The sequence below is a fragment of the Gopherus flavomarginatus genome, chromosome 5 (assembly GCF_025201925.1).
Source record: "Gopherus flavomarginatus isolate rGopFla2 chromosome 5, rGopFla2.mat.asm, whole genome shotgun sequence".
NCBI classification, from domain to species: Eukaryota; Metazoa; Chordata; order Testudines; family Testudinidae; genus Gopherus; species Gopherus flavomarginatus.
The window spans coordinates 96,768,251-96,784,814 of record NC_066621.1 but is presented as its reverse complement, the minus strand read 5'-3'; the positions used below and the strand labels follow the sequence as shown (position 1 = coordinate 96,784,814).

The 16,564-nt window shown below is 40.7% G+C and overlaps 2 protein-coding genes across 2 annotated transcripts in view; one reads left to right on the top strand and one right to left on the bottom strand.

Annotated features, from left to right (window-relative positions):
* LOC127051950 (uncharacterized) overlaps nucleotides 1-16,564 on the top strand; it is a 260,294-nt gene that overhangs the window by 190,687 nt on the left and 53,043 nt on the right. The window lies entirely within an intron of this gene.
* EHD4 (EH domain containing 4) overlaps nucleotides 1-16,564 on the bottom strand; it is a 55,096-nt gene that overhangs the window by 21,432 nt on the left and 17,100 nt on the right. Inside the window, exon 3 of the mRNA XM_050954964.1 lies at nucleotides 10,053-10,150. Within this exon, the coding sequence (XP_050810921.1) occupies nucleotides 10,053-10,150 (98 nt within the window). The remainder of the gene's footprint in view (nucleotides 1-10,052; nucleotides 10,151-16,564) is intronic.

Below are 16,564 nucleotides of genomic sequence, written 5' to 3'. Positions count from 1 at the left end.
CCACGACCCCCATAAAATAACCTTGCGACCCCCCTGCAACTCTCTTTTGGGTCAGGACTCCCAATTTGAGAAATGTTGGTCTCCCCTGTGAAATCTGTATAGTATAGTGTAAAAGCGCACAAGACCAGATTTCACGGTGGCAGATCAGATTCCACAGTCTAACATGCGCTTTTCGTGGCCCTAGATCTATATTATGGCGGCAATGAGTGTCAGGCCTGATGTCAGTTACGGAGGAGTGGGGGGTGTCTTTCTGCCGCATAGCCTTAAAGGGCTTCTGGGTCACGATCACCTTAAAAGATATTAAATTTTTTGTGAGCTAACCTGTATAAGACATAGTACTATTTACAATTAAACATTCTCGCAATTACACTTTTAAAAAAATGTGGGCTACGTTCAACATTTTTCCTGTTGCCTTTCCTGTTTCTCCTGTTACTTCAAACACTTGTTTGGTAATTACTTTACAATTATGGGTAAAAGCACACAAAAGACCAGATTTCATGGTCTATGACGTGTTTTTCGTGGACGTGAATTTGGTAGGGCCCTAGTGATAACATCACCCTCATACATGTCCTGGATGAGTTTGATATAACGTTCAGATATCGGCTTCATTTTCATACACCACGAGCTGACTTCTCAAGACTGATGAACACTACGTGCAGGATTTTTCTCTTTTCTTTATATTTTTCCACTATCAATCTTAATGCACTATTGACTTGTCTGGCACAAATCCAAATGATCACTGATCTTTACTTCTCTTCATAGTCTCTTATCAATAACTTTCTCCCAGATCTTCATCATGTGGCTCATACTGTGTGTGTGTGTGTGTGCGCGCGCGCATATATATATACACACACACACACACAAATTCATTGCAAATCTAATTTTTTAGCAGAACTAGACACAGATGTTTGGCTATTTTTTACAGCTAGAATTATTTCAAGGTGCAAAATAGCCAATTTTCTGCCTCCCTCCTCTGCACACATTTTCTAAAACCCTTGGTGCCTTAAGTATTCATCTGAATCCCAGTGAAACTAACCAGTTGCTAAACATCAAGGATTGACCCCTGAACACTACAGCAGCAAAAAAGCCATTGTATTGTCAGAGATTGCTAGAGACATAGGGAAGACACTAATTTTCCGTATGTAGTAAGATGAGGCCCTGAAACACAAAACCTTGGTATCAGAGGCCCAGTATGAGGCCTGAACTTAAGTAATGGTCAAGACTTTGCTAACATAAAGCAAAGTTAAGCTGTGAGCCAGAGGCAGGCCCTGCTCACAAAAATTGTCAAGAAGGGCTGCTAATTGGATGTATACACATATCTAAAGGGTATCAAGCACTAATAGGATAAAAATGGACCAGGATGGCACCAGAACAGTGTGGTACGAACACATTCCACACAGATAATAAGGAACAGGCTGACCAATCCTAAAAGAGAGTCAAAAGGATATGATAGACAGACTAGTTTGTTCAAACCAACACATACCAGGAGAGAGGCAGCACCCCAACATGCAGAGGGTTTGTACCTTGCTATTTAGAGGGGTTCATCTCAATACGTCAGGAGTGATGTGTAACTTGTTTGTACCTGTGTATATGAATGCATCCCTGTGGTAGTGTCTTTGTCTGGCCTAGGGGGCAGTGGTACATCCCGCCACTGACTGAGCCGGTCCATTGTCAGTGAGCAAATATGTACTAGCAGAACTGTAGACATCTGATCTGGGGACCCAGAGACTGTGTTCTGTTTGGCAATAAACCTGGCCGGGTGCCTTCGTACCTTATCGGAGTCTGTGGTCATTGGGCAGTTCGCTTGAGATCTGCTGTGCCAGCTATCTGCGCAGAGCTGGGACAGCACAAGGAAGAATACATGTGCACGCAGCCAACTTATCAACACTGAACAGAGCAGAGCACCACACTGGTGGCATTTGACGATATCATATACCTCATGGTTCAATAGTATCAAGCAGCCAAGACTTTTTTTTAACTATGCCTCCCGCTTCATTTCATGTTAATGTAAGCAGTTAACTGTTGATGTAAACCAGGAAGACCTGCTAAATGTGTTTTGATGTAATTGAAATGGAAGCTTCTCCAGTGCCTCACCTCCTTCCTTCCCTTCCACTTATTTTCTTTTCACATCCTGTTGGCAACACACACAGTATGTCTGAAATAACTAAGCAAACATCACCCCTTGTGTTACCACGGAACCTTCTCACGTATGGCAAGGTGCCCACAGCATATACACGTCCCCCATGCGTCATATTGCTATGCATTTACACATACTGCTTGAAATCTCCTGCAAGTTTAATGAGAGGCTAGATGCATAATAAAGCTTATGGAATATCTTGCTTGTTTGTAAGGGCAGAACAATGGTGTTTTCAAAGAAAGCCAGCTTTGAAACATGCACAGAACCTAACCTTGGAAAGGGGAATGTAAACTTTTGTCCCTTTTCAAAGTTGTCAGTTGCTCTTTCCTGAGTAACTAGTCAAATTTTCCAAAGCTTTTAATAAAACATATGGGTAGGTAGTCATGCTGAAGGGCAGGCACCAGGGTGGGTTTATTATACAGAAGAAAGCTTAATATCTTACATTTTAAATTATACAGTTTCTACACTGGATTTTAATCAGTCAACACAGGAATAATTTTACTTATTCCTAGTAAATTAGTAATGCTTGTCAAGTCTTCCTTGCAATTATGTTTGCACATGTAAACTGATAGTTAATAGTTAAACCATTCAACAATTGCTTCATAGAAAAAGAGTGAAACCTTTAACTCTATGCCCTGAAAGCAAACAATGGATTTCCTTCCCCACCATGTGTGCACACGCACAAAATATTACCAGGGACGCAGATTGTTGCTCACCAAGTTGTCAGAAGGTGACTGAACTTTTCTTTCACAAATGTCGTTGAATCAATCAGGTGACTGCCAATGTGAGTGTCAATAATGATGGTAGTCGTATGATATGGACAGTGGATAGAGGGCTCAGACTAGTCATCAGATGGTAATAAATTTCACTTAGCAACCTGGACCAGTGCAATACTTCCCCATCTAAGTAATTTACTTATGGGGGCGGGGGATCCAGTTTTCTCTCTCTCACACACACACACCTTAAAGAAGGAAAAGGTAGAAGGAAACTGAAAGTTAAAAATGGTCATTGAAATATGAAATTTAGAAATAATGAGAAAAGCAACTCTTCCAAATAAACAGAACTATGTGCTGGGAGATTTCATGCCACACAAACAGAATGTGAACTGCTAAATACAAGTAAGTCACCAGTCAACTCAGAAACAAAAGGAAATTGCAGTTCCTATAGAAGATGAACAGGCATTTAATTTTAGTTCGAAGCATTTGGTGAGATAAAATACCAGTATCATATTATTTAAGGTTTGGGCTGAAATACGAGAAATAAAACATGCTTAATTGAGTACCAGGGCAGTAATAAATTGACTATATAAGAAATTGCTTCATTTGGCCTCAGCAGAGGTCCAATAAGTAGGAATTACATCACTTGTTTGTAAGGGGTATAAAAAAGTAAATTCTTAAAGGGTTCTTTGCTAATACTTGTCTGATCAAGTTGGAGCTGACCAACGTGGGTCTAAGAACACCTAGGTATCTTGATCAAATGCTTATAAATGTTTTGTTACTGTTTGGATATGGTAAATTGCTTATTATTTAGGCTTTTTAGGCCTGTTTAGAGCAATTGTATGAATACATTCAGCCCCTGGATTTGAGGAATTTATGGCTAAATTAGAGTCGCGGTAATGCCCTGCATAAATAATAATTTCAACAAGAATGAAGGGGCAAGAACAAACATCCCTAACTAGCAAGAATGAATCAGGTGTTGCAGGAAAGCAGAGGACAATTCCCACACCTGAAGGAGGAGAACGGCAGTTTTACTGCTAACAGAAACCAGCTACTTGTGATGTGATCCTCCTTGTTCCCCTCTTGTATGAGTGTTGCTGGTCTACCTGCGTGCAACAGAGATGATCCCTTTCATATATCCCATTAACCAGAGAGGAAGGGATCACAGGTTCCTATATCTCTCTTGGCTCCAGGGATAAAGAATCCTCTGCTCTGATAGCACCTCCCCACCCCAACCCCGCCCTCCAGTACGGCCTTCCTCTGCCACTGCTAGCTGATATTCACAGGATGAGGGTGTAGGGTGAACGAGAACATGGATTTCTCTCCTAGTAGCAATTTTCTTCAATCACTGCTGGTCTTTGGGTATTGAGGATACACAGTTCTGCCCCTTTCCAGCCCTAGATTGTCTAAAGGGTCCATTGCTAGTTCTCCTCTGCAGATCTTAGCAGCTTGGCTGCCTCCTGCTGCTACCATGGTAGAAATAAAGGGTATATTTACAATGCAGCCTAGGCCCAGGGCTCACACCCAAGCTCAAGCCTTACCCCTCTTCTGAGTACACACAAATCACACTAACCCGGGGCTCACATCCAGAGTCCCAGAACCTCACAAGGGTGGAGGGTCTGAGCCTGAGTCAAGCCAGGACCTTACTGCTTTGCAGTACAGACACAGACCCACTGGGCTTGTCCTCTGGGAGTCTGACAACACTAAGTATTCCATAGTCCCACAGGCCAACTTCCTTTGTCATCTACATAGCCAAGTTTGGTGGATTGTCAAGTTTTCCCACACTGCACCATGGACAAAGGGCTAGAGCGGCCACATTTTGGAAGGGTTCTAGGAAGAGGGTGGTTAAACTTGGGCCTGCATTGAACCACGGAAGTGTAGAACTGGAAGAGATCTCAATATGTCTTCTTAACCAGTCCCCTACAATCAGGGTAGAACTTAGTAATGAAGAAATAATAATACATAATGCAGTGTAGATGCTGGAGCTCCAGGGTGTGACCCAGGATTCAATAAGTTCTAACCAGGGATTGCAAATGAATGCAGACGCTCAAACCCTAGGTTAACAAACCCAGGGTCTGCTCACTCGAGTTCTGCTAAGCCTGGGCTTATATCGCAGTATCTGCTTTTTGCTCAGATGCTATCAGCATGGGCAGGGCTTACTTTTGCTAGTGGAGAGGGTAACTCCTAATGGTTTTAAAATATAACCTTTTTTTACAAAACCAGGGTCAAGCATAAAACCACTCTCAGTAGCTTTAACTCTTACATAATCAGTGTACCAAATAACCTTTCACTACTGGAGAGAAAAAAATGTTAGGAGTCGTGCCCTGGGAGACTACAATTTAATTCTCATTGCCAGAGGCCAGTCTCCACTTTCTACAAGGTGGACACTGTTTGTTAAGACATTTTAGATACAAAAGTTCATGAGTAATCTGGAATCTTAAATCCCATTCACATTAGTACACAATTGATTTAGAAAATAATTTAACAAGTTTATATGGTTTAAAATGTATTAAGTTAAACTATTTTCACAATAAAGTTATTGTTCATACTTCTCCTTCAAGAAACAGCTCAGAGAGGCTTTGCACTGCACTGAATCACAGGTCTGTTCCTCACAAAACCCATTGTTTACATAAATGTTTGACAATACAATACTCAAACTAGACCCAACAAGCAGCTGTATTTGCATTGATTGAGCAGTCATTATGTCACACACTGGGGCATGTATCTGAACATTCACTACTCCAAGTACATGTGGGTGAGCACAGTGTATTTGCATAAAAATATGAGCATGTAACAGGATTATTTACTCATTTGTAAACACTTGAATTTTTTGGACTGTGCATCTACAACAAAATCCCAATTCTTGATTCTTTGTTCAAAAGCAGATACTCTGCCAATCTTGGGGTGAATTGACATGGGAGGTTTGCTGTAGAACAAAGCCCTGTTCACACAACAACTAAACTGGCTAAAGCTAAATAGTGTTCAGCAGAACCATATTCTAACAAGACTGAAAAAATAGCTGACCTATGTAATGACACAAAGCTAACATTTTCTGCACCTAGTTATTTAAAATTTAGGAACAGAAATCTATCATCTCCTCTGTCAGTGCCATGTGCACTAGAAACTATACTTCCATTTCTATGGTTATCAGATATTAGGCTACCCTCAAGAAACCACAATGTGATTCATATTATTAAGGAAGAGATCATTATTTTTAAATACACAAAGGGCTTTGCATGTTGGAGTTCTTCCTTCTCTATGTTCAATGAACAGCAAGAGTATCTCAGAGCTGCCATTTACAACTGGCACTGTGGTAACATTTAATACACACACACATACACGCAAAACCATCTATGAGAGGACAGGAAGTGAAAATGCAGTGTGTTCCAGTCACACTCAGTGTACTGATTTAGCAGATAAGTCAAGAAAATATATTACAATAGTTTTGAGACAAAGCGTTACAGAATAGAATATCATTTAGATACTGGAGTGACACCTTACTTGTAGAAGGGTTGTTTTTTTTTTGTTATCTAAGTAGTTTTTAAAAAGCAGACAGGTCTCCTACAAGCTGTACTAAAAAGCCATGGTCTAATTTTTTGTACAATTTTAGTTTTGCTCCCTTTCAAGTACAATGCATATATCATAATAAAATATCTGAAAATAACATTTGGGAACTTGCAGTACTAGCCAATTTGTGCTGATGAATAGACAGGTTGGGTTCTTAGGAGTCAGAGATGTCTCTTATTAATGTAAACCACATTGCGTCAATATGGCTGAGAATCTCTGTCAGAATAGAGATGACAGCAACTTGGCAGGATGTAATATCAACAGTCCTCTACCATATTGACTTAGTAGCTCATCTCATAGATACTGTAAGATCTGCTTCCATGAAAAGAGGAACAACAAAGGACAGGTATTCATTCTCCATTTCCATTTTTTTATTACTAACAATAGCAGATTATTTCAAGAGAATTTGCTAGTTGAATTTACTAGTTATAGTATCAGAGGGGTAGCCGTGTTAGTCTGGATCTGTAAAAGCAGCGAAGAATCCTGTGGCACCTTATAGACTAACAGAGGTTAGTCTATAGACTAACAGAGCTTCAGTTCATCTGCAAATTTGACACGATCAGTTCAGGATTAAACAAAGACTGTGAATGGCTTGCCAACTGCAAAACCAGTTTCTCCTCCCTTGGTTTTCACACCTCAACTGCTAGAACAGGGCCTTATCCTCCCTGATAGAACTAACCTCATTATCTCTAGCTTGCTTGCATATATATGCCTGCCCCTGGAAATTTCCACTACATGCATCTGACGAAGTAGGTATTCACCTACGAAAGCTCATGCTCCAAAACCTCTGTTAGTCTATAAGGTGCCACAGGATTCTTTGCTGCTTTTACTAGTTATAGTCTTCTTAGTACAATATAAATATAAGTATGAAACACAAATAAACTATATTAAAATACTATAAGGCTGCAAAGGCAAGCACTCAAAGCTTAGGAAATGCACTCAAAGCTTAGGAAATGCCTGAGCAACTTTAATTCAGACTCCTTGTGCATATGCATTGTGATGCAGTCTTTAATTACATGAACACATGCTACCTTTTCCACATGACATTTCTTAACTTTTGAGTGCTCAATCTGCAACCTTAACATTCTTTTAATGTAAGCTTTTTGTATGTAATTTCTGAGGTTTTTAAAAAAGCAAACTGAAAAAACAAATTCCATCATGTGGCATCATACTGACACCAAATGGGTCATGAGCGAAGTTGGAACCTTTAACTTCATTGCGCAGAGCTCTGACAGCTGAACTAACGAAGTAACTGATATTAGTTGTAGGTTTTCATCCCCCTCTAATCTAGTGAAAATAAGACATTTTGCCATGGGGTTTCATCTGTCCCAATCCTGTCTCTTCCCCCACCACGGGCTCCTTGTACAAGTCCAATTCTTCTTGCCTACCCAATCCCAGTCCTCACTGCTCAGTCTCCTCAGCCCAGTCCCAGTCTCCTCACCAGTCCCAGTTCTCCCCCTCCCCCTCCAACTCCTCATCCCTAATCTCCCTACCCAGCCAGTCCCAGTTCCCCACTCCTGGCTCCTCATATGATCTGTCTCTCCCCTCTCCACCCACTGGCTTCTACTCCTAGTCTCCTTCCCCATGCCCCTCATCCAATTTCAGTCCCCTCTGTACTCCAACTCACCAAACTTATCTTCCCTCCTCTCTCATGCCTGTTCCACTCCACACTGGCTCCTAGTCCCAGTCTTCTTGTCCAGTAGGTCTCAGACGCGACTCCTTTCCTGTCTCTCAATCCTAGTCTCTTTACCAACTAGGCCTAGCCACTTTACATCCCCCAGTATCCCAGCTCCTTGTCATATCTTAGTGTTCTCTGCCTCCAGCCATCTGACTCCTGGCCCACCCTCCTGTTTCCCTCACCAGCTCCTAGTCCTTTCCTGGCTCCCAACGCCAGTCTCCTTGCACAATCAGGCCTAACCTACCTTTTCCCCCTGCTGCAGCGCCCAATCCCTGCCTCTCCGTCTTCTTGGCAAACAAGCCCCAGTTTCCATACCTCAGGTCCCTGTCTCACTAGATTCCTTTTTGCAATCTCCTCCTTTCCAACCACTCCACATTCTAGTCAGATGGCTTCTTCCAAGCTGCCTGGGCACTGACAGGAGCGACACTGAGACTACAGGGGAGACATACCTTCTGCTATCAGTTCCATTGAATTATCCCCCACTGGCCCACAGCAGTCATTACTGATAAAGTCTGGTTTCACCCCTGTAGCCCTGGGCTGGAGGGAATATGCTTAGTTGCTCTGTGGGGATGGTACAAGCGCAATATAGTCAGCTCTAGGAGCTGTGAGGGGATGAATTATGCTTAATCACTCTGCTGGGATGGTGTATGCTCAGTGTCAGCACTAGGAGATGCAGGAGGTGCGAGAACAAAAGTCTTCAGAGATTTTAGCTGCTAAAATCGATGAAGTCTCTATTGAGCATGTGCAAACTGCCATTTTTCAAAGGCTTATAACCTGGCCAAATTTAGGTGGATTTTTCATAGGGGTAGCAAAAGCCATTTCACAGGGGCATCCCTGACACAAATTCCAGCCTCCCTGCCAAATTTCAAGTGCCTGGTTCAAAGCGTGGGAGTGATAGAGCATTTCAGATAAAAGGTCTCGAATTTTTTATATGGGCAAAACAACCTCTCTTTTCCTAGCTTTATTCTCCGAAATAGCTAAATCATTTGGCTGAAATTTTCCAAAATAATTCAGCCTGAGGTAGACAACAAGCATGGAAAATTTCAGCTCAAAACAGTTAAAGTTTGGCAAAGTGATAAGCAACTGAAAACACAGTGTAATAATAGCAAGAACTGGGCAGCCTTAAAAATAAACAATGCTATCAGCCTCGCCTATAAGTATAATCTACATATTTATAATTTACATTATTCGCACTACTAAATGTAACCAATTTCTGGAACTACAACACTCATTTACTATTCTTCTGAAAAACCACCCAAATTTGGGCAAGTTATAAGCCTTTGAAAAGAGTTGTGGTTTGCATGCTCAATAGAGACTTTGTCAATTTTTGCAAATATTTAGTGTGCTGTTAAACTACACCTCTACCTCAATATAATGTTGTCCTCGGGAGCCAAAAAAAATCTTACTGTTTTATAGGTGAAATCGCGTTATATCGAACTTGATTTGATCCACCAGAGTGAGCAGCCCCGCCCCCTCCCCGGAGCGCTGCTTTACCGCATTATATCTGAATTTGTGTTCTACCACGTGGCGTTATATTGGGGTAGAGGTGTATCTGAAGTTTCTTGTTGGCTGTTTCTTTAGTTTTATATACACTGAGAGATTGTGTTTGATGGACTCTGAAAATTCAACACAATGTTTTTTGTTTTTGTTTAATTAAAGTGCTTTGGTGCATTTCAGCACAATAACAAAAGCCTCTACACCACTCAACATGAATGGAACGTTGATCTCAATCTCTACAACCTCAAAACATTGATTGCAATAGACTTTGTAACATTTGTTCAGCACAAGAGACCCAAAAAGAGATAATTTACACACAGGTCTCCCACATCACAGTGGAACCGCACCATTTCCAAGCCACTGGAGCAGGCTCTTAAGATAGAGTAGCCGGACCAATTTCCCAGTACAGCAGAACAGGTCACTAGAGGTGTTAGCTACTTTGACTGCTTCAACTCACCTCTACTGATGCGCTGTTTCTCTCCTGAAAGAATGCCGGGACTATCGATGATGCTGATGCTCTTCAGAACCTCATTAGGTAACTGAGCACACATGAACCTGCAGGGAAGGAGGAAAGACATTATTTACAGCAGCTCTAGTTCTTGGTTAGATTGCCTGTAAAAATCCCCACTCTTGAGTCCATGTACTCTTAACAAAGGTGGACCTCTTTGTAAAGCAGTGAACACTGGGGTCACTGTATTGCCTACCACAAATGTACAATCATGAGATTTTAAAAAATAATGTTTTTGGTTTTCCTTTAATTTGCCATCAAGTTTCTGAGCCCCTAAGGTACACTCCATTCACATTTTCAGGCTTTTTTCTGCAGCAACTAGAGCCAGAAACTTTCATTTAAAATAAAAAAATCAGATTCTCATGTAACTATTTGTCTCCAGGAGCTGAGGCTGTACTAAAAATACCAAGGATAATGAAACATTTGATAAAATCGTTAAGGATGGCAACAGGGGTCACACACTTGCCATGGCAAGAAACCAAATGCCAGGTGCAAAGTTACTGCATATATATACAGCTATGGCCTCAGTTCCTTTCCATTTAGTAAAAACCCCAGAGACTCTAAAAATCTGAGGAAGGCAGGTAGAAAGCTACAGAGATATCAGATCTGTAATAAACTGTCAAATCAGGAGAGTAGTCCTGTTTAAACACACACAAAGAACTCCAAAGACCAGCCTTACACACCACAGTGATAGAAAGTGCTCAGGCAGAGTTCTTCTGACCTGGAAAAATATAGTTTAAGGGCTTTGGGTACTATATCATCTGCAAGTTCATAAAGATCTTGGATATAAAATATGAGCCACTTTGACACTTTCCAAGTGCTGATAAATCTAAAGGGAAAAGCTATCCCTGTATGTCATTAATAGCCTAGGAGACTTGCACAAGACTTGCATTATTTAGGTAGCAGATCAGGGTCCTATCAACAACTGGACAGTAAAGCCTATCCCCCCTCTGGTAAAATATGTAATATAGAGGAATAAAATACAGACAGGCTAATTATTTCAAATGGAGAAAAAAAATCACCTTCAGAGCTTTAGGCAGAAATTTAGCAGGTGAGTAGGAACACCTTATCCTTATGGAACACTGTAAGGAGAGTGAACCAATAGGTTTTGGATCTCACTGACTCTCATGGCTGACATTAATGATATCAGTAACAGGGTCTTCAGAGACAGCACAGTGGCCACGCTCCCAAAATTCAAACGGTAGTGCGCTCAACTTGGCAAGTCCCAAGGAAGTGGTGCTTCAGACAGTAGATGTCAGAAGAAGAAAGATCTTTGAATAGATATATGAGCTGATACAGCCAAATAATGAACCTCGTACTTAAAGGCCAAACTGGCCTATGATAGTAAATAGTCCAGCATAGTGGCAGATGCTAAAACAATTTTCTTCTGAGTGGTCTAAAGAAAGATGTTCTGTACTGTACTGTGTAGAGTTCATGGCTCTCTAACAAAACATACCCTAGTCAAAGTCAAAATGTGTTAGTATAGTATGGCTCAGGCAGCCAACTGCAGAAATCTCAAGTCCAGATGGACAATATGCTCCTGCTTCTAAGATAGATGATCTAGAAGATCCAGGAGAATTGGAGGGACCCAAGTTAGAAGCTATCAACAAACTCAAGCCTTGTCTTATTTTCCAGGTGACCTTTAGAAGTAATGATATTGGAGAAAATGCACAGAGAAACTCCTTGCTTTTATCCATTAAAAGGCATCGCTCAGGAAACCAAACTCTGTATCTGTCTGTCATCCCTTCTGATTCAGAGACACACAACCACCTAGATTTTTCAATAGCACACGTTAAGTAAACAACATTATCTCAGTATCTCCTATAATTACTATAGAGAATACAAAGGAGTACTAAATATAGCAAATTCTGCAAACATCAAAGTAGCTTTATCTAAGTAAAGGTTTTGCAAATTTGTGCTGCTTTTGAAAGGTCAGTGAGACGCTGCTATTAAAAAAAAGCTTTGCCCTTCACTTCCCAACAGAGATAACAAAGGAAACGATGCACTAAAAAGCACAAAACTGTCCAGATTCTGAGGAACAACACTATACAGGCATCAACAGTCAAGGAAATAAAAAATGTAAACATACATCAGATGCAAGACTTGACCCCTAGAATATAAACTAGATGATTAAGAGGACAAAAGGAGAGCAATGGCCAATATATACAAGGTGAAAACACCTTCTTTTATTAGAAATATATTGTAGAGACTGAATTTTTTCTTAATCCAGCACTTGCACACCATCTCATCTTAATGTAGAAAGCCTGGTGGCTGTTTAGTGTCAACTAGAAAATTCAGCATCCATCTTATGAGAAAGAAGAACCTTTATTTCAGCTGAACAATGCTACACTGTTCAAATTTCTCCACAAGCCAAATGACGTGACAGCAGTGACAGGTTGTACAGGCAAAACAAGAGCTATAGTTAGATGTGGGGATAACACTGCAGATCACACAAGAAGCATTAATAGGATACAGAAGAGGACAAGCTAGAAAAGGAGTGATAGACAGGAGTATAAATTGAAGTTAGAAATGGCTGGTTGCAATTTCTAGATTAGTCTATGATCTTGTCATGGTATAATTCCCCACTCTGAACCTTAGCGTCCAAAAGATGGGGTACCAGCATGAATTCCTCTAAGCTTAATTACCAGCTTAGTACTTGTAGCGCTGCCACTAACCAGGAATTCCAGTGCCTGGTACACTCTGGTCCCCCCAAAACCTTGCCCGGGGACCCCCAAGACCCAGTCCCTCTGGATCTTAACACAAGGAAAGTAAACCATTTCCCTCACCGTTGCCTCTCCCAGACTTCCCCTCCCTGGGTTGCCCTGGAAGATTACTGTGATTCAAACTCCTTGAATCTTAAAACAGAGAGGAAAATTCACCTTCCCTCCTCCTTCTCTTTCCCCCTCCCAGACTCTCCCTGAGAGAGAAAGTAATCCTAACACAGAGAGCAAATTAACCTCTCTCTCCCCCTTCCCTCCTTTCTCCCCACCAATTCCCTGGTGGATCCAGACCCAGTCCCCTGGGGTTTCACCAGAATAAAAAAAACAATCAGGTTCTTAAACAAGAAAAGCTTTTAATTAAAGAAAGAAAAAACAGTAAAAATTATCTTTGTAAATTTAAGATGGATTATGTTACAGGGTCTTTCAGCTATAGACACTGGGAATACCCTCCCAGACTAAGTATACAAGTACAAATTAAAATCCTTCCAGCCAAATACACATTTGAACTCCTCCCATCCAAATACACATTTGCAAATAAAGAAAACAAACATAAGCCTAACTCGCTTTATCTACCCAGTACTCACTATTCTGAACTTATAAGAGCCTGTATCGGAGAGATTGGAGAGAAACCTGATTGCACCTCTGGTTCCTCTGAGCCCCCAGAGTGAACAACCACCAAAAACTAACAGCACACACAAACTTCCCTCCCTCAAGATTTGAAAGTATCCTATCCCCTGATTGGTCCTCTGGTCAGGTGACAGCCTGGCTCACTGATCTTGTTAACCCTTTACAGACAAATGAGAGATGAAGTACTTCTGTTCCATTAACTCTTAACTAACCGTTTATGACAGACCTGAAAGCAAAGTGGAGCCAGGTTACAAAAATATTTCCACAAAGGTAGGTCTAATATTTCATAGAAAAGTTTCAAACTGTAAATGTAACTATATCAGCATGATCAGTTTAAACTGCTTTTTATGACAAGTTTTAAGAAAAAGTTATGCTATGGACCTGAAATGCAATAAATCCTAGTTCTGAGATAACTCTCAAAGCACATTTGTCTCATATACACCTTGCTATTGTACTTAACTGTCCAGAAACAGACAGACATGCACCAAAAAACAGGTTTACAAAGTTGTTGTAAAACACTGTTGTAGTGCCATAAGTACAACACTGAAACTTTCCTCCCCATTAGCACCATACATAGGATTTTCATTCCATGTTTTCCACATTTGAAATTAAACATACAAGTACAGAAACACAAGTACAAGCAGTGATATCAGACTATCACTACAAGTGTAAAAGTAAGACATCTTCATCAGAATGGAATCAACAAGAAACCTTGGGTATATTGCAGAAAGAACCTTGTGTAGATGACTTGTCTGTTTCCAGCACACTTGCCAACCCTCTCAAAAGATAATAAATCAAGAAGGAGCAAATAAGTGCCATGCTACAAAGATCAATTTACCAACATATACCATCTTCCATTTCATGCATTCCTGATTTGAATGCATCTCCTTTGTCTACAAGTAGAGCAGTGGTCCTTGGCAAGAACAGACTAGGTGAAAACTGAAGCTGATGTACATTGGTCTGGAAATCAGAAGTGAGCTGAAATTTATAATTATTTTGGATTGCAACAATTTTAGAAAGTCTGCCTAAAAAGCAGTTGCAGTATCTGAAACCGAAAACTAAGTTTTGCTTTACTGTCAAAAACCTACATTCAATTTTATTGAATAACCCATATGTAAAACTATGCTGAGAACATCAAGGCTGCTCAAATAAGCAATCAAAACCTCTTTCTTTTAAAAAAAGCAAATTAAGGTTGCACTTACATCCTTAACCCTACCTTCTGGTGTACACTGTATGTATTACCAGATAGCCTTTTAATTACATAATCACATGCTATTTCTCAAATGCAGATTAATATACAATTTTTTTCTGCAACCTTGTAGCAATTTTCAATCTTGAGTACTTCATCAGCACCTAAAGGCATGCTAACTAGGTCGTTTTTTAACAGAACAAAAAAAGAAATACTGTTGCTGCACCTAGGAACTTATCATTTAGTTTTAGACATGTCAACTACTATCAAGAGCAACAAAACGTAGGGAGGAATAAAGATATAATAATAATGTGGCCAGTTAGGTTCATTATGTACAACTCTTGATGGTACTGCTGCTTTCTTGTTTGTTTGCTAACTACTCTCAGTCACTATTTCTTCTTGACTGATGTGGGCATTGTGGAACACGAGTCTTTAAGAAAGATCTGAATTCTTAAAAAAGTGACACTGTATGGAATATTTGGAACACTTTGTGATGTTATTGATACCAATATTATAAAATGCAATGAATCTGACCAGATACGCCGTGTAAAGAATCTGCGAATATGTTACAATTGGCCAAGTATGATAATCTTGTTTATATGTTTGTATCACTTTTGTATTATGAATTATAGATCTGTACCATATATCTGTACTTCCAAACTTGTGCTGTGTTTCTAGGTGACACCCTGTTGGTGTCACTAGGCATAAATCTAGGCCTCAGTGAACCAAAGTTCCTCCATGTTGAACTCTCCTTGATCTAGAAAGCTAGCAGCTGTGAAATTAAATGTGTAACAGTAAGTTATCAGTTGCAGCACAGCTAAAACCAGTCTAAAGCAGTGGTGATAAGGCCTGTGCACCTTTAGCAGAAGGACAAGATAACTTGCAGAAGGAAAACTTACTAACGAGCTGCCGCGGCCAAGATTACTTAATGCACCTGCGCTTACGTAACTGCTACAGGGGAGGAGGGGGGGGGAGAAAGAGAAAAAAAAAACTTATAAAAAGGGAAAAGCCACTTGTGTAGGTGTGCATGATTTGAGGCATTCGTCTCCTTGCACCGCTTTGAGATCTCAAATAAACTTTGCTTGCTTCTCCACCCTGGTGTGTTTATTGGTGCCACGCACTCTGGGCAACGAACCACTGTTACTTGCCTCGGGCACCCTCTGTGCCTGCAACAACCCCCAGACAGATTGGCATCAGCACTGCCTAGCCTGTTCGATGGTCCATCAAGGATCATCAGTGGTACAATGAACCCAGGGAAAGGAGTCAGGAGATACACCTTGTGAGTCGGCAAGACATGTAGGGGCATATGTTTATGGACAGAGAACTCTAAGGATTTTCCATGCCATGTGCTGTGAAACTTGTGTTTGGGACAAAGGAAATACAAGCCACGTGGCAGAAGAATATAAAAGGCTGCATCTTCTTCATTTTGTCTTTATTGCTGCTTCTTACCTCTGGAGTAACTTTTCTACAAACTGAAGTTCTGAACAAAGGTCTGAATGACCCATTCAAGCTGTGGATGTGTTCCAGGGGGACTTTCAGGTCAGCAACACACCAACACTGCTAACAACCTGATATATGGACTTTGAAGTACTTGCATGTATGTACCTGCTTTACCATTTAACAACTCTCTCTTTGTTCCTTCTTTTTTATTTACAACAAACCATTAGTTTTATACACTAAAGGATTGGCTGGCCACACAGTATTTTGGATAACATCCAAGCTAGTATTGACCTGGCAACGTGGCTGGCCTTTGGGGTCAGAAGAACATTTTGCATAAGTGAGCAGAGCTTTTAAAGGCAACAAAGAGTCCTGTGGCACCTTATAGACTAACAGAAGTTTTGGAGCATGAGCTTTCATGGGTCAATATAACTTCTCACTTTACTGAACCGATGCACCAATTGGAAGCAAGAGAACTGGAATGCAAT